Source organism: Miniopterus schreibersii (genome assembly GCF_964146895.1).
Source record: "Miniopterus schreibersii genome assembly, chromosome: 19".
Lineage (NCBI taxonomy): Eukaryota > Metazoa > Chordata > Mammalia > Chiroptera > Miniopteridae > Miniopterus > Miniopterus schreibersii.
Genome location: NC_138119.1, coordinates 24073946 through 24101507, shown reverse-complemented (window position 1 = coordinate 24101507; position 27562 = coordinate 24073946). Strand labels below are relative to the sequence as shown.

General features: G+C 38.4%; 1 protein-coding gene across 2 annotated transcripts in view; it reads right to left on the bottom strand.

Annotated features, from left to right (window-relative positions):
- Window positions 1–27562, bottom strand: part of PLA2G4A (phospholipase A2 group IVA) — a gene marked incomplete at its 5' end in the record, with an annotated part of 122930 nt that overhangs the window by 24941 nt on the left and 70427 nt on the right. For both annotated transcript variants that reach the window (XM_081120801.1, XM_081120802.1), the window contains 7 exons: window positions 385–627; window positions 5091–5162; window positions 6968–7060; window positions 7149–7286; window positions 12818–12932; window positions 13678–13900; window positions 20221–20357. In XM_081120801.1, the coding sequence (XP_080976927.1) occupies window positions 385–627; window positions 5091–5162; window positions 6968–7060; window positions 7149–7286; window positions 12818–12932; window positions 13678–13900; window positions 20221–20357 (1021 nt within the window). The remainder of the gene's footprint in view (window positions 1–384; window positions 628–5090; window positions 5163–6967; window positions 7061–7148; window positions 7287–12817; window positions 12933–13677; window positions 13901–20220; window positions 20358–27562) is intronic.

Sequence of the window (27562 nt, the reverse complement as noted above, 5' to 3'; positions counted from 1 at the left end):
TTGGAATCTCAGTCTGGAGCTTGTTCTTCCAAGCCTTGGAACAATTTTGTAAACACCTAATTTCCTGCTTTAAACCCCCTTCAGTTAAACAAGGGAGTGGGGTCCCTGTTTTCTGTGAGTGAACTTGACCAGTACAGAAAGGATCTAAGGTCCGTCTCAATATTTCAATGAAAATGTTCTATGCTGACAAGACTATGTTACTTCCTGTCCAATGTACTTCCCTTCCCCCCCAAAAAAACCCAGTCATTTGAATCCCTACACATGTTATACACATATTTCTGTAACTGAGTCTAAACGGATAAGTAATAATAAGTGAAATCCCTCTCGCAGAGAAGGAAGCGATCTCCTGGGTTGGCTTCCACAGTTTCCAGCTTCCATACCTACCGGTTACAGCTGTGTCCAGTTCATCTTCATCCAAGGACTCCTGTGTGTTAAAGTCTCTGAAAGGAGACAGCGGGTAGGAGGTATTGAGGTTCAGGCCCAACATGAAGTTGTGCACCTTCCCAGCACGTCCTTCTCTGGTGTTGAATAAAGTTGAGTCGCTCATCAAGGCCATTATCATACGATGGACCCAACTTGCCTGGTTATCATTCTGATACTCCTCTGCAGCATCTTCATTTTCAGTGCCTAAGGCAAAAGGAAATATCGTTATGCATATTCCAAAATTCACTTAAAAAAAAACCTTCTTCGGGCAATTGAATGTTAAATCTAACAGTGAAGCTCTATGGCTTTTGACTTAACAAATGTTTATTTGCATAAATTAATACAGTAAGTATTTCGGTGAACCACTGTTGTCCTTCAGCTGTTCTTACGTTACCCTTTACCTATAGTTAGATAGTGTCACCTGGTCTATTCTTAGATTTCCGGGCAGGTTTTGATTTTCTCCCCTCTACCCTTCCCCAGTCCTGTTCTACCTCTGCCCTGTCTACACAACACAAACACAAACACAAACACAAACACAAACACAAACGTGCACACGCAGAGGGAAAATCCGCAGTACCTAATCCTATCCTCTGTATTTCCTAAATTGCCTTTCCTACCGTGTTTAGTAAACTTCCAGAAATCCTGTAAACTGAGGACAGACAACGGAAGGATTCAACATATATTTCCTGCCCAATAAACACCCTATAAACTGTCATTTCATTCCCACTTATAGAGTCTGGGTTTTGAAACCCTGCAATGTAAACACATGCTTTAAAATGTTTTCAAATAAAGCAATCTCCCCAAAGAAGCAGTTTTAAATGACTTTTTCCTTAAAACCTATATACACGTCACTACTATTGGGAAGCTATGCTGTGTAGTTGCTTAAGAGCAATGTCTCCACAATCAGACTGCCTGTATTCCACCCCTCTTGGCCCTGTTTCCTCGTTAGTTAACCCTTCTCAGCCTTCATGTCCTCAAAAGTAAACTTGCTGGGATTGTTGTGAGGATTAACTGAGCTAGTGCGCTCATGTAAATTCCTTAGGAAAGTGCCTGGCCTGTATTAAATGTTTAATAAACACTACTTAGTAGTAGATATAATGGTAGTAACAGCATAAGCAGCATAGTAACCATCATTATCAATATTATTAATTCATAATCCAAATCTGAGAACACTGGATGGTAGTGTGACACTACCTTAAATCCCTTCTGCTCAGATTTCTGGGAACTCTGTATATAAATATACATAAAACTCTGTGTGAGTGTGTGGGTGTGTATGTGTGTGTTTAGAGAAAAGAGAATCTATGCTCAAACTTCATAACTTCCAATAGATGTTAATTAAACACACATAATACCATAATAAATACTGATTTTTAAATTCACAAAGATTAGCCTCACTGTACTGAGTGAATGAAATCGTTCAGGAACCAATCCAGATGATGATACATTCACTAAAAACAAACTTAATCTCTTCTACTCCTACATTTTTCTTATGCCAAATATGACAAATAAAATCTTTTGCTAGAACAAATCAGGCTTTAAATTAATGATTTGTATGTCTAGGTATACAGGATATGAATAAGATATTCGATTAGTTTCCAGACATTTGGAGCTGCATCATCATCATCATGACTATTATTATATTTATGAAATAAACCCCACTTCTGTAATAGCAGAGGGTCTCCTTGTGATATATTTGGAAATGGCATCATTCGTGAGAAAAACCCAGCAGTCAACAGATAAATGATATCAATTGTTTATTAGCTATAATACTAATAATAAATTTCTATTTGCCGCCTTTTTCAACTTAAAGCCCTTTGTATGTATTTTCTAATTTGATGATTACAAAAATTCTGTGAGAACAGGTAAAATGATGCCGGCATAGATCTGAAGAAACTGAAATTGAAAACTGCCTAAAGACCTTGCTCAAAATCCTATCACTAAAAAGGAAGGAACTTCAAGAGAATGAAAAGAAAAGCCATTGACCGGGAAAAAGTATTTTCAAAAAACACATCTGATAAAGGACTGTTATCCAAAATATACAAAGAACTCTTAAAACTCAACAATAAGAAAACAAACATCCCAATTAAAAAATGGACAAAAGACCTTAATAGAAAATACACAGATGGCGAGTAAGCATATGAAACGATGCTCCACATCAATGTCATCAGAGAAACGCAAACTAAAATGAGAGAGCACTACACGTTTATTTACGGAAAATCCCAAAATCCAAAACACTCACAACACCAGATGCTGGCAAGGATGTTGAACAACAGAAACACTCATTCATTGCTGGTGGGGACACAAAATGGTACAGTGACTTTAAATGACAGTATTTTTAAAGTTTCTTACAAACCTAAGTTATACTCCTATTACATGATCCAGCAATTATGCTTTTTGGTTTTTACACGAAGGAGTTGAAAATGTATATACACACAAAAAGTTGAGTATGGATATTTATAGCAACTCTGACTCATAATTGCTCAAACTTGGAAGTAACCAAGATGTCCCTCAGTAGATGAATGGAAAAACTGTGGTGCATCCAGGCAACGGACTATTATTGTTCAGCACTACAAAGAAATGAGTTATCAAACCGTGAGAACACGTGGAGAAAACTTAAATGCATAGGACTAAATGAAAATGCCAGTCTGGAAAGGCTACATACTGTATGATTCCAGCTATATGGCACTCTGGAAAAGACAAAACTTTGGAGATAGTGGAAAGATCAGTGGTTGCCAGGGGTTGGGAGGGGGGACAGAGGGGTGAAAAAACAGAGCACAGAGGAAATTTTAGGGCAGTGAAACTACTCTGTATGATACTATAATGGTGGATACATGTCATTTTACATTTGTGAAAATGTACAGAATGTAAAATACCAAGAGTGAAGCCTAAAGTTCGGTTCATTGACTGTAACAAATGCACCACTCTGGTGTTGGATATGGCTAGTGGGGAGACAGTGTGTGTGGGGGGGTGCAGGGGTTATATGGGAACTCTGTCTTTTTGCTGAATTTTGCTACAAGCTAAAACTACTCCAAAAAATAAAGTGTGTTTAAAATGAAATAAATGAATAGTAAGAGCTAGTAAAAAATACTCAAAAACATCCTGAATATTCTCCAATCTAGGCTGGTACTAAAACCAAAGCAGCCATATTCAAATGGTTCTTAAACTTCTCAGCCTTCAGATAAGCAGCCAGTACTGCAGAGATGATCAAACATATTGATCCTCAAGAGCAATTTACTTAATAAGTGATGAACCATTATTACATCTACCTGATAGTCCCTAAATCATTACATAGTTAATTCTAGACATGCTAGGCATCTGCTCTTTGTACTGGCCAGCTCCCTTCATTAAAAGGTAACTCAAAATAATAAAATAAAAAAAGACCTGAACAACCAAAATAATTAAAATTACAAATATAAAGGAGCAGCATTTAGACTCAGTCCCTTCGAGGGCAGGGTTCTTTCGGGGCTTCTGCCTCATGATCTGAGCTGCCATATATACTTAGGCAAATTATTGGCTACATAAGGCAATAGCACAGAATGCAAACGGGGGCTGAAGCCCAGACTGGACGCCACTGGCCAAGCCTTGTGCCTGGTCAAGAGCTTTGTCTGCTCAAGGAAGGTTCCCTTCATACATTTTCACAAAAAGCTGCATACTAACCAAGCTATGGGCCCGTGTAGCTGCACTGCCCAGAGAAGGCATCTCTAATTTTCATAGACAAGTGCTCTGAGGAAGTAACAGCCCAGTTATGAAAGAGAATTTTAATTTTAGTGTTCATTCAGCAAGGATGAAACAGGTTCTTCTGATACCTATAACCTGGCAGGTGGCATTTGTTACCTTTTGGAAAAGAAAGCACTTAATTTCTTCTAAAATCTGTGTTCAAGCTGTAGTAGGACATGTGTTCACCCAGTTGTTATAAAATCGGTTTAATTTTTGTCTGTTTTGTTTTTTGTACTTTTGGGAACCTTTGTACAAATGGTTGTGTCAAACGCTGTGGGAAAATGTAAAGTCACTCCATTTCACCACATTTGCAGCAAAGATGCCTGATTCTTGCCTTCTCCCGGTCCTAACTCCACCGCTGACCCTCCCGATCCACACCAAGCTGAAAGCTGTGTCGCCAAAATGCAAAGGAACCCATTCCTACCACAAAGTAATACATGTAACAAAAAGTTCTCCCTAATTCCACACAACTCCATCACTGCTCCCTTCCTAAGAAATGAATGTTGGCAATGGGATAAAGGATCAGGAATGGAGTGAAAATATAATTTTTCACATGTTACTTAACAATACATTTTTTCAAGATAAAATTTTAATTTTTTTTTTTTTTAAAGCCATGTAAAAATGCTCCCAAACCACAATTTCCATGCTGGAAGCCCGGTTCAACAATCAGACTTAAAACAGAATTTGGTATTTCTAACATCTGTTTGTTCTCCATTTTTCCAACTGATCATACTTTTGAGGTATTAAAAAGAAAAGAAATAAAGGATGTTTCTGTGTTGTGTATTTTATTACACATACAGCATTAATTTTCTCTCTGGATTGAAAGCTACTAGTCTATCACTCAGCACCTTAAGCAGAGACTACCATGAGCACCTTGAGTGACAGATCAGAGGAAACATTCACAATCCTTTCCTTATGGACTCTGCCAGAGAAGGTTCCAGATCTCTTACCTTTGGGTTCTTGTGATTCATCATCGCTGTCGGAGCTATCATTACTCACAATATGCTTTGCTGTAATATTTTCTGTGGAAAGGAAGAAAAACAATGAAAGGATCTCAGGTGTCAAGACTCACAATTAAATTTATTATATGGAAACAACCTCAGGAAAACCAAAGGGTGAGATCTACTAGATTACTAGTATAAACTTAGAACAATTACTAGCATAAATTTAGATCAAGTTTTCATTTGAAAACAAAATTTCCTAGGATGTGAAAACTTAGTTTAAAATTTATTAATTTATGATTTAAGGGAGGAATTTTTATTTAAAAATTCATAATTAGGATAGAGTTAAGATAAAAATTATGAGTACAGAGGCCATTCTTTATCATCATCATTGATAGAAAAGTCAAACCTTCTTTGGACACTTATATAAGACCACTTTCTACATAGCAACTTATTTTTTCTTCTATTAGTCAATAACTTTTTATTTTATTTTAAAAAAATGACTCCAAATTCCTAATTTTTAGTAATAGAATCATTTTGGGGCTTTAAACTCAGAGAAATATAGGTGTAACTTTTTCCCCATATTACTCTGCATATGCTTACTAAACCTACATAAATGTCATGTACTTAAATGATCTAGAATATATATGGAAGGACTAATAAATGCTTGATGCAGTAGACTGACTTTTTAATTTTTAGATTTCTTTCATTTTACTGGTATATTACACATATGAAATTCAATAAAGGGAAATATTCATTGGCTAACATTATGATTCATTTCACTTCGTGACTATTACAGAAAGAAATTTTGTTGTAGAGAGGAGGGGGCATATTAAGAAATGGTCCTCTCCAGTGTCAGACGCACTAGGTGTCTTTTGGGCAGGAAAAAGTTTCTTCCTTTAAGCATTTTTGGGCTCATATCTGATACTCTCATTTAAGAAGATGGTTCGCCAAAACACTGCCTTCTTCATAAGGAGGTTTTTATGCTATAAGTGCTAAGTATTCTGAATTTATCAATTTCATTTTAAATTATCGGGTTACGGTCCAATTTACCTTTAACTCTTCCTTTAGAAAGGAGAGAGCGAAAAAAAGACACCTCTGAACACCTCATCAAGAGGCAGACTTTGGTTGGTCAGCAAATGAAAGAGTCACCAGGAGTCTTCCGATTCCCCTTAGTCACCTCTCTGGTCTCATTTCTGGAAACCCTTCTCTAATCTGAGAGAGCAGGCATCCTGCTGACCAGGGTTCTCAACTTCACGATACTCCCCTTAAGTCTGACACACAGGTCAAGTAAACAAACTGCCAAACCCCTGGCCTCAAAGGGGACACCTCACACCAGAGTATTCTCCAGACGACTGAGTATAAACATTCTCCTTTGCCTTGGCCCCCAGCCATCGTCGCACCCACCTTCAGATGTGTTATTTCAGTCCTATTCTCTTCCTGCCTTGGGAGAAGAAAAATAAACCCCAGGTTTATCTGGATTATTCAACAGAGAGGGGGCCCAGAGAAGCAAGCCCCATAACATGTACTCTTGTTCTGTTCTTTTTTTTTCTTCCCTGAAATCTTCACATAATTCAGAGAAGAGTTAGTCATTTCCATAAAATTAAAGTTGATAATGTCTGGGATATAATGTTCATTTAAATAAATGAAGTCAGACCCGTTCAGCAGCATACACTTTGCCTTGTTACCCTTAGAGAATGTGGCTCTGTAGTTGAGTAAGGTACATATTATTCCTAGGAAATATCTAGGTTGATTCAATCAGATTATCTCTAACTTTAGAATAATTACAATTTTTTCGATGATTTCATTTTCTCTATAGTATACACGTTAATGCAATTTATCAATGTGCCACAGTTATTATCAATGTAAACACGTTTTTACAATACCTAATTCTTCCTCCATTGTGGAGCCTTTATTTTGTGAGCTGGAAACTCCCAAGACTCTGTTGAACAATATAGAAAAGGCACTGCCCCAGACACCTAAAATAAACCAAAAACAGAGACTAACTTAGAATGCACCAAGATTTAAAACAGCCAGACAAACTTGTGGTAGATTTTGATGGCTTACCCATTAAGAAATGCAAGGGGTTTTCTTCATATTTCTTTACAACTTTTCCCATAAAAAATTTGCTTCCAAATAAGTCAGGAGTCATGAAAGTACCATATTTAGCCATGCCGATCTCATAGGGAGTAAATTCGACCCAATCTGAAAGCAGTAGAAAAATTCAATCCATTAATAGAAAATATTACAGAAATGTGCACAGTTAAAGATCACTTCAACACTGCCATGACCATTCTCATTCATTTATTTAAAATTTTTTTAAACATTAACAAAATGCCTATTGTGTACATGGCATTGCCTAGAACTTAGAGTGCTGGGAACTTATAGATGAGTGAGATGAGCACACAAAAAGATCCCTTCTAGCCCAGCCAGGCGTGGCTCAGCGGTTGAGTATCGACCTAGGATGCAGGAGATCAGGGTTCGATTCCCGGTCAGGGCACATGCCCGGGCTGCGGGTTCCATCCCCCGTTGGGGGTGCGCAGGAGGCAGCTGATCAATGACTCTCTCATCATTGATGTTTCTATCTCTCTCTCCCCCTTCCTCTCTCTGAAATCAATAAAGATATATTTTTTAAAAAAGGATCCCTTCTAATTTGCACAAATTGAATATCCTTTTGCATTTAAAAACTCAGACATCTTTTATAAATCCATCTTAATTCTAAAGAGCGGAAAACGGAAAACTCCTGACTCGGATTTAAAAATCCATGAAGGAGATGGAAGAAATTAAGCTACTTCTGATAATGAAAGTGGACTATGAAAATGGAAGAAAGTGTTCCTAACGATGTTGCTTATTAATCATTTTTGTAACTCACACGATTACAATGCGACGTTTTTTTGCTGAGTGTCTTAAGAAACACAAGGTAACAGGTGCCAACGGAGTATACTTTCTCAGAGCTAAGGCTCTGGAACCCAAGTCCTAGGTTCATATCCCATTCTGCTGCTTACTAACTGTGTAATCTTGGGGTAGATTACTTGTGTTTTCTGTGCTTTAGTTCCCTAGTTTGTAAAATTTGAATACAATCGGTAGATAGTTTATAGAATTATTGTGAGGATCTAATGAGTTAAGAAATGTGAAGAGCTCAGAGGAAGGGAGAACACATTTTAATCACTAAATAGATGGCAGCCCTATTATACTTCATATATGTCCATGGCTATAATAAATCTAATTATTGTCTGAATTGTAATGTATCAAAAAAGAGTTCCAGGTGTCTGGCTCCCACTTCCTGCCCTTGCCACTCTCCCGGTCTTCCCCTTCTTGGGAAATAGTACCACTTTTCATATATTCACACTTTAGAAGTATCCCCGATTGTTCTCTCTCCCTTATGTTTTACATATAAAATACCAAGCTCTGCAGGCCCCTCACCAGACACGGGCAGAAATGGCTACTTAACCACTTGCCCACCGTGACCGTTCTGGTCCAACCCACCGTCTTCTTTCCCTTGGGTCCCCACAGCAGCCTCCTAAGACCTCCCTTCTCGAGTCCCTCACTGTCTTTGTGATACCCAGCAGCCAGGATGAATTTTTAAAAATATAAGTTACAGCACATGAAGGCCAGCTGAAAGCTTTCCAGTGACTTCTCGTGACACTGAAGATACAAACGTGGCTGGCAAGGCTTCACGATGGTCCGGCTCGCGCTCCCTGTCTGACCACACGCCCCGACCAGCCTCCTGTCACGTCTTGTCTTGCTCAGTCCACTTCGGCCACCCCGGCCTTCTCAGCGTCCCTCCTAGAGACCAAGCGCATCCCCACCTCGGGCCTTCGTGCTTGTATTCCCTTCTGCAAGTGTCAGGCTGCTTCTTACTAACCTCTGCTTCAAGGTCTTGGTTATTCACCTTCCATTAAGTCCCACCACTGTCCACCCCTGTCTAACCCTCTGCCTTCCTTTATTTCTTTTTCAACGTTTCCCTTTCTGAAATTATAAAACCTCTATATATGCCTTATCCAGTAATCCCAAATTCAAGTAACTCCAAAATCCACACAATTTTTTTGCTTTTCACTTTGGTGGTAAAACCTGACCTGAATTCATTCTGCAAAAACAGCAGACTTGAAATGATGTGAGGCTGAATCTTTCCTTATCCCACTCAATCTAAATATTGATCCATTCTCCTGGAGAAATCACTCTATTTCATTAAAAGACCCCAATGGGGAATATTATGCAATATACAGTTCAAGTATTTTTTTTAAACTTTAAAATCTAAAATATTCTGAACTCCAAAACATCTTGTCCCCCAAGTATTGGAAAAGGAATTGTGGATGTATATTTATTATATACTCAGTGAACACTCTACTTTAGTGAAAGAGGGAATGACATCACAATTGTGATAAGAATATATTTATAATTCCTTTCCAGACAAGGCCAATGGCACGTATACCCTTCATCAGATAGTGGTGTGTTTCATAGTGATTTACAAGGAGTTAGTGAGACATGATTAGCGATAAATCAGGAGCTGTTCGGAAAATGTCTCTATCACTCTGAGTAATTTCCTACCTGTGAATCTCACACCCCTTTCTTGGGTACTGACACATAATAATTTCCAGGTTCTTACTTCTCTAGCGATCTGTTCTTTACTACGCTGTGGCTTGTGCCCAGGATCATTACAGACATTCTCAAGAGGTAAGACTCGCTGTCTGAACCCACTGAAGAGCTCGCCAGGGTGGGCTCTGGCTATTGTTCCTTTGCTGTTAACTCGGATAGGTCAAAGCTGAGCCTTTCTCCTGCAACTCCATCTGCCTGCTTCCAACTTCCTGCGGCACTGGGGACGCCGTCAGCGCACCCCACTATCGTTCCCTGGGAAGGAATTCATCACTCCTCCTCGCAGGCTAGCTCACCTGTTTTCTGTAAACCACGGTATCACAGCCCAGAAAAAAAAAAAATTCTTTTAACTGAAACCACTCACATCAAATCATCAGCACATCTCACCAGTAACCTTCAGGCTTTTCACTTTTATCTTGCCCTCTCTTTCCTTATCAGTATCTCCCTAGTTCCGGGACCTTATTACAAAAACAGTCTGTTTCCTTGCCAATCAACCCATATGAATCACCGAAATACATTAAAAAAAAAAAATACTACGCAAAGAATGATGCTGCTCTACCCAAAAGTACTATTTCCCATTATCATCATAACTGAATAAAAACATTCCTGTCTGGAATTCAGATTTTTCTATTGCTTTGCACTAATGGTTTTCCCAAATACACCACCTACGCTTTACCAGTTCAGACCAAGGCTAATGTTTTTTAACTGCTCCCAAAGCATACCTCTGGCTTCCCTTCGGAGCATGTGCTCATACTGTTTTACTCAAAGGTGACTTTCACCTCCCTGTGATAGATCTTTCCATGAAGTCACTTTTACGACTACACTAAATATCTCTGATAACTTACACTTACGTCAGCTCTACGCATTTTAACGGACAATAATATTCTAACCGTAGGGCTCATTAATTGTTCATATTTTACATTCTTGTCTTGTTAATGGGATTGTAACTTTCTCAGGAAGACTACCACAGTTTTAGTCCTTTAGAGTCTGTGAAAGAACTTAACCTCATGTCGAGCCCGTAAGTTGTGCTCAGTAAATGCAATTTACTCACCAATGGATATTTGAAAATCAAAGTGTTAAACCCCATCAGCAATGTAGTGAAGTGGAGGAGTTGAAAATATTTAACAGTTTCAACAACTAATGTTTATTTGTTTAAAATCTTCAAAATGGGGGGAAATGTTTAAAACTATTCTAAGAGGAAAGAAAAACATTCTCTGATATTGTTGAAGTAAAGTCCGTAACACTTCTGTAAGCTGATCAGGTTCTTTGACTTTTAAAAATATAATTCAGATATTTCAACTTTTCCCCTTAAATATCCATCTTTAATCTAAGAAAATTTCAAAAGCATAAAGTATAGACATGTCCCTCCCCCCTTCCCCCCCCCCAATAACTCAAGCTACTTAAGCCCTCATAACTTGCATCTCCGAATGTCTTTATCTGGGTACAAAATCCACATGACTAACATTTGCTGGCTTTGTCCAACTTGGTTGGAAGAAACAGCCCAAACCTCCTTCTCGCAGAAGCTCAACAATGAGGTTAACGGTGCATCTCTTATCTCAGTAACAACATCGCAGCAGGCAGAGGGCCCTAATCGGACATCTAGGTCCTTAGAACAGCCTTTTCTCACTCTGGATAAAAAAGTCCCAAATATTTGCTCGCTGAAATATAATTAATTGTTTAATTAGTTTAGTCAGACTTTCTGTTGAGAATGGCTGCTGATTAAAAGTTCAAAACATGAAGACTGTGAAATTGTAACAACAGTAATTAATCTACTGCATTTTTATGTTTTTTCAACATATTCAGTGCCGTGCGTATCTCATGGGATTGCCGTAAGGGCTCTGTAAGATAACTCTTTTTTCCAATAATGAGGAAGAGAAGAATCAGAGAAGTTAAATGACCCGCCCAAGTTATTTCAGCTTAGAGGACAGGACAAGAGTTCCAAACTGCCCGTATCATTGTGCTTCTTGGGTGAAAAAAGACGGCTCAGTTGGCTGGGTTCCTTCTAGATGCTCATGACATTTATTAGCCAATTTCCATACATTACAAAGACCTCACAAGACAATAGCTATAGGAAAGCAAAAAACACAAAACCAAAACCATTTAATCATGGCACTTACTTTTTTATATGATAAAATCTTAACTCTCCCTATGAACTCCATTACAGTCAAGGCGTGGTTCCTTCTAGCTGCTGAGGGTACCACGGTTAATCTCTCCCTCCCTGGGTTGCAGTAAAAGTTTAATAAGATAATAGACAGAAGTCCTTTCTGAGCCATAAGCATGATACATGTTTTAGTCAATATAATTGGCAAACACTGGTTGAATAAATAAATTCCAGGTGCACCACATTTTACAAACCATTTCAAATACCTGCCTGAGAGTAGTGAGTTGAGGACAAAAAGTGGGAATTGATAAAACTGCAAAAGGATTCCAGATAGGAATCTGTTAGTTACATGCCATTCACAGTGATTTTTTTTAAAGCTCATTGTGTGACTGATGACAGCAAGATACTTTTCTTAAAAATAGACGAATCTTAGCAGCCACAGTCAGAAATGCTAGCACACTGCAGAGCAGAACGGACAGAGGCCCTGAATACTATGTCACAAAATTTTAGAGCACCGGACAATAAGTGAAACTACAGAACAAACAAGTGTTTACATTGGAGACTTAACAAAATGAGGTATTTTGTTCACCAGCTGCCATAAGTATAGATTTGTACTTATCAGGTGCTGAATTATAAATATTAGAATAGTGCATTTGCATGGTAAACATGTATCATATTACCCAATTTAATATCAGCAGCGAGAGAACATGCATAGCCTGAAAGCACGAGGCATACTATCTTGTTAAAAGTCTTTGAGAAATGAATAATTAAAATTGAGTTATTGATTATAGTCATGATTTATTTTTTATAACTTACTATTTAGTTCACTAATATCAATGAAGATATATTAGTAACTAGTTTCCTGGAATATTCTCTACAGCCAGAAAATCATGTAGCTTTATATTTTCTTGTATTTTCAAGTGTTTTTATGCTACAGAAAGTATATTAAAATAAGCAACTGAAATGTCTTCCTCTAAAGAAAATCATTGTAAGCCACAGTTCAAAGTTTCCAGGAAATATTCTGAAAGAGGAAGTCCCATACCTGCAAACATCAGCTCTGAAACATCGGGCTTGACATGTAGACACGTGAAAAGAGGTAAAGGGCATTGGGCTGTATTGACTTTTTCCTTCAAACTACTCAAGGTCATGTTCATCCTCTGTCCACAGAAGAAAGAAAGAAATGGTTTTAAATATACAAACAGAAACAGGCAGAAAACTGTTTAAAATAGTTCTTCCATTCAAGACCCTTAAATTTTTGTATAATAAAAATAAATCTTATTACTTGTAACAGTCTCTGGGTCCTGATTAAACAAACAGAGAAGTAAGCGCTATGAAAGTAATGGCCTTCATTCTAAAAACAACCAAATATCGAGGGACTGTGTCTACTTTTGAAGTGCAGGGAGATTTGGCAGCTATGGAGCCCAGAAAGAATTTAGCCCCAGACTCCCTGGCACAGGCTCTGTCTCCCCTGCTTTATCGTCCGATGAAATGTCACACTGTGGTCATATGTCAAATGATTAATAATCATTTGTGATTCACTCTTGTTTTCTGATGCTATCCAGGCAACCTCCATTCTTCCTCTACCATTAAAATATTACTCTTCCTTATCAAGAAAGATTGCCATTTGGAGGCATGGAAAGTTAAGAGTTAAAAGGTGTATTTTTCCAAAGAAAAGGAATACTTCCCTCCATCAAAACCAATTCACAGAATGAATTAGTAAGCTCTAGTGTGAAATGTAGAAGGGTTATGTCTGGCAGAAACTATGTGCTCTCAGTACACAGTATCGATGATAAGTTGAATCAAATCACTTTTACAAAATATATCATATTTTGTTTTATTTAAAACATTATGATATACATGGTCTTTTGCAATAAGAGGATTGTAGATTGAGCCATGGCTTACATTGTGAATTAGTGTCTCTCCTATTAACATCCCAAAGATATCAGCAAAGGTGACGGGTTGTCCAGATCTTTTCTTCTTCCATAAAGACTCGACATATCTCTTAACTTTCTGTGGCGTGAGAAGTAAAAGGGGGTTGTGGCTAACATTTTTCATTAGCTCTTCATTAATCTCTTCTGGCCCTTTCTCTGGGAAATCTGGGTGAGAATATAAGGTTGACATATACCTGTAAAGAAAACAAAAGATCATCCATAAAGATGAAGGGAGTTACATCATCTCCAAAGAAAGCAGGCACTCTCTGTCATAAGAAAAATAAAAGATGGTAGAGTTCGTTAACTTAATTATCTGATTGATGATATTAACCTATTTAAGGAAAGAATGCATTGATCAGAAAGGAGCTGGTCTTCAATGGAAGCAAAGTAAAGAAGAGGTTTCAGAGGAGACATTGGATTTCCCATGCACGGTGCAGAGGGAGGATGCCCTGCTGGGCCTACTGTCCACTGTCTAGTCTCCAGGAATGGGCATCCCCGTCAGACTACCAGAGACTGATAATGTAAATAAATAAATGGACTTATCTGGATATAATTCATACTAGTTGAGCAATCTAATGATTTGACTTTCAATGATGATTATCCACAGGTAGAAAATGTGCTGTATGATTACTGTGAATGTCTAAAGCTGACAAATGTGGATTATAATCATCTACTGGCCAACTAGGCAGAATCTCTAGACTCACCAACTGTAGGCCTCAGAACTTCTGAGTATACAGATCTGATGGTGAAATCCTGGCGAGAAATAGGTCTTTAAGGTAAACGCTTTCTTGTGGAGATTCTTGGCCACCAGCCATTTGGCCACATCTAGGGATACTAGAAATCACCCTGTGCCTTGGTATTTGATATTTAGACAACAAACATTCAGTTACCACCATACCTCATGTGAACCAATATCCCTAGAAGCTTAGCTCTCTTACTAAATATTAATTATTAGTTTACTTATCTGTCTCTTTTAATAAGTTGTGGCTACTTACAGGGAAAACTTTATTTTTTCATCGCTTTTAGCTTCAGTGACCAGCAAATGCCCAGTATATGGCAAGCACAGTTTTTTGAACTGCTAAACTGAGAAAACAGACTGATAAAATAAATACTCCACTACTTTACCCAACCAAAGAGAAAAGAGCACATATTTTAATCTCCTGTTTCCTTGGCACTCAAATAAAAATACCTATTGTAATGGTTTTCCTTCCCTTCAGGGAGGGAAGAAAACTAACTCCTGTTGGGTCTCTGCTATGTTCTAGGCCTGTGTTGGCTGAAGACTTGGCAGAAGCTTTTAAATTTTCCATTTTAAAGATGAGGAAAGAGAGGATTGCTGAATTTAAATAAGATTTCAGTTCTCAGAGACCAAACAACTCCCACTTCATATTAAATTAGAATTTCTGGTTGAATTCAGAGTTCTTTGAAGACCAGTTAAGGATAATTATATGCTAACATGTAGAAAGTGATGATAGACCCAAAATGGAACACATATCTGCAAAAAAACTAAAATTCTTAAAAGATCTTTATCACAGAAATTGGATTCTTAACATTTCCCACAAATATGTGGCAAAGATTAATCAAATGGACTCACTCTGAACTCAAACCTAATAAAATTACCAAATACCTATTTAAAACCTCTTAGATTACCTGAGAGATACAGACCACCCATTCCTACAATTATTCCAAGGTCTACCACGTGATTCATTGAGAACAATAAAGATCTGATTTTCTGGACTTCGTTATACGTTTAAGTAAAGCACACATTGGTGTAATGACATTGGTCATTCGGACATAATAAAAATAGAAAAATTAAAAAATCTTTTAGAGCCTGTAAGTGGTCAATTCCGAAACTATTCAGGATATGCTTCATTCTTTATTCAATTCCGAAACTATTCAGGATATGCTTCACTCTTTATGGGAACACTAAGAAGTTCCTTACTGATCTTATTACCAAAAGTAACATTAACTTCCATGGACCATTGGCCTCCCCTTCACTTATTAAAAATGTAGATTATGTAGTTATACATAGTTTGGATTCTGGCTTGAATTCTAGAAAGGTTACACCCAAACCTGTGTCTCATGCCTCCCAAAGCTATAGGTTATAGAATGAGTTTTTAATCTAATTTCTCTCTCTCTCTCTCTCTCTCTATATATATATATATATATATACACACACACACACACACACATATATACATATATATGTATATATTAACTTTTTTTTTCACTTCTATCTTTATTGTATGCAATCCAGTTTTACTTTATAAGACACATTAAGTCCTTTCCTTAATGAAGCAGGGTAAAAATAAGGGAAAGGACCAAAAAAATACAATGTCAGTGGAAATCAATTTAGCTACAGAATGATTTTTTTTAAGGTAGGTGAAAAGGAAATGACATGATCAGTCTACTATTGGACGTTTTCATTTCCAACTGTTCAGCAGGATGATGTAATTACTCAAATCTCATCTACACTATTTAAGACTTCCCTTTTCAAGTTTCAAAAACTAAGTGTCTTAGGTATAGCAGGGCCTCTATGAACAGTTAGTTAATGAATGAAAGGGTCTCCTATTTATCTATAAATCTGAAAATATCTGCCTCTAACTTTTCAACATATTTATATGATGCAACACCTCATACCCTCCATATGAATGCATTTTAGGTTAAGTGTGAAATTTTAAAAGCTAAACCATGCCAGAGAAAAGAAATTCACAGTTCATTCCCTGCCTGCAAATCTCACAGTCAATGTTTTAAAGTATCAGCACCGGCCCACCTTCCCCAGCATCTGCCAAATCAGAATCTCCATGGGTAAACATTTAGAGAACTTCTGTGCCAGAAGTGATTCTCACATGCAACTAAAATTAGGAGTGACTTGAGAAGACGTTCCACATCTGTGAAGAAAATATCCTGAAACCCTAAAGAAAGCCCTAAATGAATTGCTTCCCCTAAATGCAGCGACTTATGCAAGTCTTTGCTTAGTCACTAAAAATGCGGTAAATGGGAAAAAGTCATTAGTGAACAAGACAGGCATCGTCCCCACCTCAAAGAGAACATTTTCTCTAACAAACATTTTGATCTTTTAGCCTGTCACCTCTTATGTGACAGCGTCTCTTAAAACTTTCCTTTTCCAATATTCCCGGAATTCCTCTGTTAACTGAAAGTTGTCATTCTTGAATTCTGTGTTGGTCAGTTTAAGGGCTCGGGCCCCGTGTCTACAGGTGCAGAGCTGCTCTGGTTTCTCTGTAGATGGTATAACCTGCAAGCAGGGAAGGCCGCACCCAAGAGTCTCTCGGGAAGAGCTGAGCTGGTAGGAGAACACAGGATGACTGTCCCCACTCTCTTAACTCACCCCGGCCAGTTCTCCTGGTTGGCTAACACGTACATTACAACAAGCATCATCCAAAAGGTAGCAGCAGCTACAAGGGAAGCTTTTGTCCTGCATAAATTCTCTTTTGTGATCGCAGGAAACTTATTGGGAGGTCCAGGGCTTCTCCAGACACGTATTAGCTCATTCGTGCCAAGTCATGGTCATGTATCAGCCCAATATAAACTTACACAACACAGAGTGTAATTTGTTTTTTCAATTCTTTCCGAATTCTTTCCTTTGAACTTTTTACCTCACCCGTACTTTTCAAGAGAGAACTGTTGCCGTGACTCACCCCGACCACCCTTCCTTCAGCCTCAGGAAGTGTCTCTTCTCTCCATGGTCAACAGCTCGAGTGCTTTTTATCACGTCCCATCCTGTCTTCACCTGAATCTTTTTCTATCCAGGATCCGTCTGTTTCTTTACCTTCCCTCTATCCCTCGACACGATTTGCTTCACTGCAGACTTTTACAGAAATGCTCACATCTCTTAAATTCTGAAAACAAAAACAAACCCCTTCCCTGGTCCTATATTGCCTTTCTTGAAACAATACGTTCAGTTTCCACCTTTCTTCCTTACACTTTTTATTTTCTTTTTATTTGCAATTTCACGGCCAAATGTGGCCTTTACTTACTGTATCTAGTTATTCTTGCTAAAACCGCTGATGATCTCCAAACCCAGCTCTAAACTGAGCTTTTCACAGACTTTCACTCTATTAAAATGCCACTTCATGAAGCACCCTTCGCCTTTGACCACTGGAAGCCCTCTTTCAGTTGATTCCCCTCTCTGATGGCTACTTTCTACTGTCCGTTAGGCTTTATCTTCCACTTTTGGTCCATTAACTTTTGGAAGGTTCTAGAGCCTCGTGGACTAAATTATTGGTGGTAATAACTGAAGTGGCAGGAGGTGCTGAAATTACCAAGGGGGGACATGTAGCTGTAATAGGACAGAAGGTAGGTCCTGGGGGAAAGCTCCCGTTAAGGAGAAAGGTAGCAGAAAGTAGTACAGACAACGAGGAGGAGACAGCAATCAGAGAGGGCGAGATAAACACAAAAGGACATGGCGGGAGGGACCTGACAGTGGGACAAGGCAGTGTGTGAAAGATCGCAGTCCCCAACCTCATCTTCCCTCACTCCCTGGAAACCCGGGGGAACAAGAACTTCAAAAGGCACCACTCTCATTGGAAATTAGGATTTGGGGAGTGAATGGCTTTTAAGGAAATGGAATAAATTAGAGGAGGCTAATCTACGGGGAAATTAGACACTGAAGGATAGAGCAGATGTTTATGTATAAATACGTGGCCTGCAATATTTAAATGATCGGCCTGTAACATTTGGGGTTCTCTTAATGACATTTCGCAGGACTTGTTTTCAGAACTCTGACAGGAGAATGTAAGATCGCTGCCCCAAATCTACAACCAAAGCAATGACTGCAGCTCTAATTAAGCCCAAACACACATTATTATAGCCCCAAATCAGCACTCAGGGTCTCTTCTTTCTTTATGACAAGAATTGAAGAAAGCATGCTTCTTGCAGTGTTTTAGTCAGTGATGGACCACAGGGGTCTACCATATAGTGAACACAGAGGTGAACCCCTCCCTGCAAGGGGAGTAACAACATGCTTGAGTAGGCAAATTAATCTAAGGGTCCAGGTTTTTCCATCACTGCTCATTAAACAGGCAGGTGCCTGCTCTTTCCTGCAAGGAAAAGAGTAACGATGGGCTACACCCATCTTTCAAAAGAGATGAATTATTTTAAAGGGTACACACCAAGGAAGTGGCAGCCATGGGTCTAGGTTTTGATTTTACCTAAAGAATCTGGTTCAAGATGTTTAAGAAGCTATAGATTCATTAAATGTGAACTTCTATGTAGAATAAAGAGCTGTCTGCCCTGCCGGCATAGCTTAGTGGTTGAGCATCAACCTAGGATCCAGGAGATCTTGGTTCAATTCCCAGTCAGGGAACATGCCCGGGTTGCAGGCTTGATGATTCCCAGCAGGACACATGCAGGAGGCAGCCGATCAATGACTCTCTCATCATTGATGTTTCTCTCTCTCTCTCCCTCTCCCTTCCTCTCTGAAATCAATAAAATATATTTTTTTTAAAAAGAAAAAGAATAAAGAGCTGTCCAGAAGAAGGTTATGTTTAGTTTAAAGAATCCTACAATAGGGAATCAAAAGCCTAAGTTTTTATTCTGGCTCCATGAGTACTCTTGGACAAATCCCTTGGCTCCTGAGTCAAATTTTCTTGAAAAGTGAAAAAAAAAGAAGCTAGTATCCATGTCACAGGCTGAGAAGGCAATGAAATTTTAAAATGCTAGGCATATATAATACAATATTATGACAGATGAGCTTTCCTAGGGTTGAGTGACTAAATAGCCTTGTAAGTCAAAGTCAGACATTTGTAATAAGGTGACACCTGTATTTGAGACGTCTAAGCAAGGACTAATACTTGATGTTTAATGTGCTTATGTGAAGTAGGCAAACCAAAATGTGTGTAGTCTCTTCTTTGAAAATGTTCCTATATTTGGAAAAGGTAAATCTGTAGTGTACAAATATTATATATACACATAAGTATGTTTTACTTTCTATCCAAGTTTAACTGAACTTAAATACATTTGAAGGATTAATTTCATAATTAGTTAAATACAAAACAGTGAAAGTTATTGTACTTATGCATTCAAAAGTTTTTTTCATTCTTCTGTATATGAAGGTATCTTGCATTTCATTCTATTTGCCCTAAAGAAGAGTATGAGTACCTAGTGAATCATGTAGATTTAGATATAATCACTGAAAGATTACAATTCAGCAAATTATAGGAAGATTAAATTAATTATGGGTGGAGTATGTTATTGCACTTCTGTGCTATTTATATAGAATTATTTCAATTAATGTACTTTTTAATTTTATGTTTAGCTACATTTTCAGTTACAAACAGGCTTAAAGGGAATGGATTTATGACTAGAGTCATAATTAGGTATGAACTTGCCTTAAAAAAACATGTTTAAGATGTTAATTATTGCATCAAACTGAAACATTTCAATAGGCTGAAGTCAATGTCCACGTTTCTAGATCCCCTTTTTCGCCCTAATGATTTAGGTAGATAGATGCTAAACATTTAGGATGGTAAAACTAAGATTTAAAATGTATACTAACCATGTGGAGCCAGAAAGACCAGCAATGTAGGTAGCACAGTCTAAAACTCCTGATTCATACAGTGCCTTCATCACACCGGAGAACCCCACCATGGCTCGGAAACCCCCACCTGAGCCCAGTATGGCCACCACAGGCACCTGGAATGACAAAACACAGGGGTCATTTGCAAAGTAAAATCACAAAACATATTTTGTTTCAGTTTCAATTTTTACATTATATGTTCCACATTTGGTAATAAAGAATTAAGTTCACTTATACCATGACATTGTCTAATTTTTAAAAAGATAACAATGTCTCCTATAAGAGAATCAATAATTAATGTCTATTAGAAAGTAGGTATTATTAAAATGAGCAACCAGCTCTGTTTGATAACAACAACAATCATCTATATTTGCTTGACCCCTTGCAGTTTTGGGCTTGCTTTTGGGTGCATGTTTTTAATTTGACCTTCTCAAAAATCCTGTAAGGTGAGCAAAAAAAGGATTTGTTCATTTTACAGATGGAACTACTGAAAGGGTGATATTACTTGCCCAAGATTGATTAGATGGTAATCTGTAGTTGAGTAAGCACCTTGCCTTCCAGGCCCAGAATTCTTACTGCTCCTTTATGCTGGCTCATTTCCAAATATATGCAATTATTCAAACCAGAAAACAGAACTTAATCAACTTAACAAGACCTAAAAAAGTTTATTACTTTATTCTTGAACTCATTCAATAAAGCTGAGTAAGTGGTCTCTATGTTTCATGGGTATAACTGAGGAATATAGTTTATTTAAGCGAGGCAGAAATATAAAATTATGACAACAATAAGAACAGGGATAGATGACATTCATTAAGTTCATACTCTCTGGTAGGAACTATTCTTCATGTTTTACAGAAATCGACCCATTTAATCTTTACAAAATCCCTATGAGGTTTCCATTTTACAGATGAGGAAACCGAAGCACTTGGAACCAAGACCTTGAAAACTTGTTCAGAGTCATGCTCCCAATTAAGTAGCAGAGTCAGGAGTCGAACCCCCGGCTCCTGTATCCAGGCTCATGATGGTATGTCTGACTAAAATTAAGTGCTACAGGCCAGGAATGCATATGGTCCAGAAGGTATGGCCGGTTGCAATCAGAGGAATGAGAGTGGTGGAGAAGCTTCACAGGCACAGGGGAAACCTGCGCTTAGTTTTTAATGCAGTTACTCAACAGGGAGAGATGAGGGCAGGGAAGGCGGCTGATCTGGAAATAAAAGCAACATGAGCCAATGGAGTGTTTTTGCAATAAAATGGAGAAGTATAAGCTGCCTGTTACATGACTAAAACACAAGAGTGTTTGTTGAAGAGGAAGAGATTGTCATTTTCTTTGTGGTCCCAAACCACTGTTGCCTAAGAGAGCTGGTTGCTTTCTCTACCCTAAGGCACCAGTTCTCAAAGCGCGCCTAACTTTCAGGGGGCCGCAAAGTCAAACTGTTTTTATAATAACACTAAGATGTCATTTGCCTTTTTTCACTCTCATCCTCTCATGAGTGTGCAATGGAGTTTTCCAGAGACTACGTGATATGTGATACAGCAGCAGGCTGAATGCAAGAGCAAATACGAGAATCTGGCAATCTTCTGTTAAGTCAATGAAGATGTTTGTGTAAAAAGTAAAACTGCTCTGCTCACTTCATTTTTGCTTTGGAAAAATACTGTTATTTTCATAAAATACATTATTCATAGTAATATGAAACTGACTTCTTTAAAATAAATAAATATTTTTAATAAATTTTCTAAAATAAGTAAATTTTCTTAGTTTTAGTTTTTGATACAGAAAAAATTCAAAGATATAACCCATGCAAACACAATCTCTTAGAAGTGTTTAATATTTTTTAAGAGTGTAAAGGATGTCCGAAACCAAAAAGTTTAGTAACCACTGCCCTAGGACATCAGGGACATGGTAGGTGCCATCCAAAACCTGGGAAAATGCTGAGTCTGTTGAGGACAAGGCAGTGGGGAGGCAGGAAGGGGACAGAAAAGAGGGAGCAGAATGGATGGAAATGCTGGACAGATAGAGGCTGATGCAGAGGTATAGTCACATTACTAGGGAGAAAGGGTGCACTTTGTTTGACATTGTTTTCCAATAATAATAATTATGAAGGAAAAACTTATAAATGGAAGACAGTAATTAAGGATTAAGGAAGCAAAAGATATCAGCTCATGAAGCAACCCAAAGCTTTATAAGAGATGAGCAAACAAATTCACATGGATGGAAGAGCAGAACCTGAAACGGGAGCGGATACTGTGGCTGGAGTAAACCTAATTCGAGTTCGAGTTACATCCAAATAATCACTCTGCTATTGGATTTTATTATCTATATTAGTGGCAAAAATCTAAATTTCAAAATGAATGTACAAATCACAGCACGCAAGTGCACAGACGAGCTCGAGTACTTCTGACAGTTCCGTCTTATCTCTCTTAATCCCGCTTAGCTGTTTTTCTGGCTGTGAATGGGATTCAGTGAAGCCCTCCTCCCTTCTACCAGAAAGCTAAGCTTATAAACAAGTACATCGGCTCAAGGTACATTGATAAGGAGAACCTTTAACATCTGGTGACCAGATCCGACGTTAAGAGTAAAAGAGGAAGGGGTGTGGTCAGACTGCGAGGGTTTCTAGCTCTGCTCACAGCAGATGATGCTGTCGTTCATTGCCCAGGAGGAGGTACCGGGCACAAAACCAGGCTGAAGGGGAAATGCTGCTCTCAGCCTCAGAAATGCAGAAGACACAACATGAGTGCACTGTGTTCCAAGCACCTGGACCCTGACCCTTGGGGGTGTACTCACCAGTGTTACCAATATAAATATTCATGGCACCATCATTTTAGAACTAGAAGGACCAAAAAAACTACAGAACTCTTCCATGTGGAGAAGGAATCTGTAGAAGTGAGTGAGGTCTTATTGGAGGTGGGACAGTGAATTGGCAGGACACCTAGAACTGACGTCCTCATCCACGGCTCTGCCCTTAAACTGAGAGGCCTCAAATGGAAAGACCCTCACCATCAAATTAGATATGAATTAGAGACTTCATTCATGAAAGTACACTCTACCAGGTCAGGTCAATGGATCACTTAAATACCTTTGAACCTGCGTATATTTAGATGAACAGAATGCTCTTAAAACAGATTTTAAAATTGTAAAGTAAAATATACCACCTTTATTTATTGCACTTGATGAAGTAATCTGTTTTTATGCAGCATATCATTTAATTTTCATAATTGTACGAAATAAATATTATTACCCCCATTTGAAAGAAAAAGCAATTAGAACCCAAAGAAGATAATGTTTCTCCTGTTGCAAAGCTAGAATGTGGTGCCCTGTGGATTCAAAGCTGGGCTATCAGACTCCAGAGCTTTTAATTCACCACCCTCCACTCTGTCTCCGAATGCTTTCTCTGCAAATAAGTTTGTGACCTGAAGCAGACAAAAATCTTCCTTTACCTCAGCTTCTTATGTGTAAAAATATTGGGTAGAATTAATGAACTTGAAGCTTTTGGCAACTACTAACATTCTAAATTCTAAAACTCATACAGAATATGAGTTATAAAACTATAAACGTATAAATTTTTACTAACTATAAAAAAGAAAGGGAAATTTGACTTATCTAGAAAAATACTGTGTTCCAGACACCAGCAGGGACTCTTTTATTCAATTTATTTCATTTAAGCCTCACAGCTCTCAAAAGAAGATCTTATTATTTCCACTTTTCAGATGAGGAGGTATTTGGTGCACACATAATACCTTGTCCACATAGATAGCTAATAAGTAGAACACCCCAGGATGTGAAGTGACGCTGTAATTCACACTCTTCCTTTTTCTCCTTCAGAAAGAGTAATCTTTACTGAGAGAAACCATTTGTTATTTAGCTAAATTGTTTCAGATTCACCTGTCACTTCAGACAATCAGTACAACTTTAAGCAATAAATGGTGGCTATATTTGAATGTTCAAATAGTCTTGGTCATTACAATATAACTTCCAAAAAAATAACTGGGAAGTTATAAGGTGCAGCTGTTACCCCTGGCTCTATATATCAAAGAATCAACCAAGTAAATGTTGTTGAGAGATTTTAGGTTATATTTAGACCTAATAGTAAGAGTATTTGTGTATAAATGATATCAGCGAATATTTCTCATACTTCTCTCAGGATTACAGGAAATGAATTTTCATTTACCAAAAACCTTCTGATTTTGATTAAATTATTTTGATGCAACAGCTGATGGGTCTTATTAATTTCCTCCCTTGCAAAAGAAGATTCTAAAGTGCTCAAAGGTTTATTTTTTTTTACATTTTCATAAGTTTTTTTAAGGCCTAACAATTATACAAAGACTTTTGTGCTTCCTTGGCTTCTGTATTAGGGTTTTCCAGAGAAACAGAACCGAGAGAGAGAAAAGAGAGAGAGAGATAAAGTATAAGGAACTGGTTCATGCAATTATGAAGAATGTCAAGTTCAAAACTACAGTATGAGTCAGTAGGCCCTGGACCCAGGAGAGCCAATAATGCAGTTCTAGTTCAAATGCCAGCAGGCAGACACCTAGGAGATGAAGTCCAAAGGCAGTCTCTGGGAATTCCCTCTTCCTTGGGAGGTTGGTCATTTTGTTCTATTTAGGCCTTCAACTAATTGGATTAGGCCCACTCACATTATATACATTAATCTGCTTACTCAGATTTCACTGTTTATCTCACCAAAAAACATCCTCCAAGTTGATACACAAAATCAGCCATCACAAGGCTACCCCTTCTCAACCTGGCACCCATGGACGTCTCCTTAAACCCTACTTAATCTCCAAATAAACCCAATCACAAGGTCATACTTCAGGCTAACATGATACAACTGTCCTGTACAACCGGAATGCACTAATCCTTTCCCCAGAAGAGAATGCAACGTCCTCAAACAATGTTTTTTCTCCTCGACTTACATCTCACAACTTAAACAGGAATCAGTTTTTGTGCTTCTGTGCGTGCGTACACACACATGTACACACATAGAAAAAGATGTCCATAACAAACTAAGGAAGAAATAGTCATGGCAATTACAGTGCTCATTTCTGTAACTGGTCGCCTGATCGTACATGACATGCATAACTGCCTTCTTCTGCGATAAATTCTGTACCTCCTTCGTTTTTGACAATCAACTCAGCTTGTCATGGTTCTTCACCGGGTGGGTAACCCAACCTTCGTTCCTGAAAGGTCTGGGCCACTAGTCGTCCTACCTGGATTGGACTCTTCTACTTTTTCATTGACTTTACTTACAGGGCGTAGTAATACTAAAAAATAACACTTGGGGGTCCCTTATATTCCAGACAAACCTCCCTTACCTCCATTGTGGAGTAGCAGTACATTTCTTTGGTAATCAGGATCGATCACCCCAGCCAGCGCAGTAGCACCCTTCCTTACTTGTTAATTCAGAGGCATGAGGAACCCAAAGTCGTCAGGTAACAGTCTTAGCTTCCAGTTCAGTGGAATTCTTGTTCCACTCCTGGGGGAAGGTCCTAGGACCTCTAAACCAACACAGTACATGGTCATGCAGGCAGGAAGCGAACATTTTGTTAGTGGGAATCTAAGGGTAATGGTGAGCGATGCCACTTCTACGTCCCCTCCTTGATTCCTGGACCCATGAATTCTGGGGAGAAACAGCACCAATAGTTGATGCTGATCCAGAGCACATCATGCAGCTTCCTGGAGAACCTTGCTGGAACCCTGCAAGACACTGCCACCTAGCTGGCACTAACTGAGTCTTCAAAAGGCTATTCCATTGTCTCATCAAGCCAGTTGCTTCAAGTCAGTGAAAAACATGAGAAGACTGGTGAATTCCATCCCATGAGCCCATTGCCATACTTCATTTGCTTTGAGGTGAGTTCCCTGATCAGAAATAATGCTGTGTGGAATATTGTGACAATGTAAAAGGCATTTTGTAAGTCCACAGATGGTAGTTTTGGCAGAAGCGTTGAGTGCAAGGAAGGCAAATCTGTATCCAGAATAAGTGTCTATTCAGGTAAAAATAAAACAGTGCCCCTTCCATAGTGGAACTGGCCCAGTGAAATCAATCTGCCACCTGGTAGTTGACTGATCACCCCGGGGAATGGTGCCATATTGGGGATTCAGTGTTGATCTCTGCTTCTGGCTGACTGAGAACTTAACAGCAGCTGTAGCCTGATCAGTCATGGTGAACGGCAAGTCCATGTTGCTGAGTTCAGACATAACCTCCATCCCTGCCACCACAGTCACTTTCTCCATGGCCCTAGTGGGCAATGACAGGGGTGGCTGGTGAAGAAAACTTACTAGTCCTCATAGAACGGTTCATCATGCTATCCAACTGATGATTAAAATCCTTCTCTGCTGAGGCCACCCTTTGGTGGGCATTGACATAGGACACAAATATCTTCACATTTTTCATCCATTCAGAGAGGCTTCTTTGTCACAAATTTTAAAAATCATGCTTCTTCTTAGTCCCAAAACATACAGCCAAACCATTGGCCACAGACCATGAATCTGTATGTAATCGTAATTGTATGTAATTTCTCTATTCAAGCAAAATGCAAAACCAGGTGTACTCCTTAAAATTCTGCCCCCCTGGTAATATTTCCTTTCACCACTGTCCTTCAAAGATGTCCCACAAACAGAATATGAGGGTTCCCTTTTCTCCATATCCTAAGATGTTATTTTTTGTCTTTTGATAACAGCCATTCTGACAGGTGTGAGGTGATATCTCATTGTGGTTTTGATCTGCATTTCCCTAATAATTAGTGATACTGGACATCTTTTCATGTGTCTGTTGGCCATATGTATGTCTTCTTTGGAAAAATATCTATTCAAGTCCTCTGCTTATTTTTTAATTAAATTTTTTGTTTTCATGTTGAGTTATGTAAGTTCTTTATATATTTTAGATAGTAACTCCTTACTGGATATATCATTTGGAAATACCTTCTTCTATTCAGTAAGTTGCCTTTTTTGTTTTATTGATGATTTCCTTCACTATACTAAAAATTTTTAGTGCTGTAGTCCCATTATTTAATTTTTTTTTATTATTACTATTTTTTAATTCTTACCCGAGGATATTTTTTCCATTGCTTTTCAGAGAGAATGGAAAGGGGAGAGAGAGAGAGAAACATCTATGTGAGAGACACATCGACTGGTTGCCTCCAGCACAAGCCCTAACTTTAGGGGCCAGGAATGGAGCCTGCAACCAAGGTACTTGCCCTTGGCCAGAATCGAACCCAGGACCCTTCAGTCTGCAGGCCAATGCTCTAACCACTGAGCAAAATCATCCAGGGCCCATTAGTTTATTTTTGCTTTTGCTGTTCTTGCTAGAGGAGATATACCCCAAAA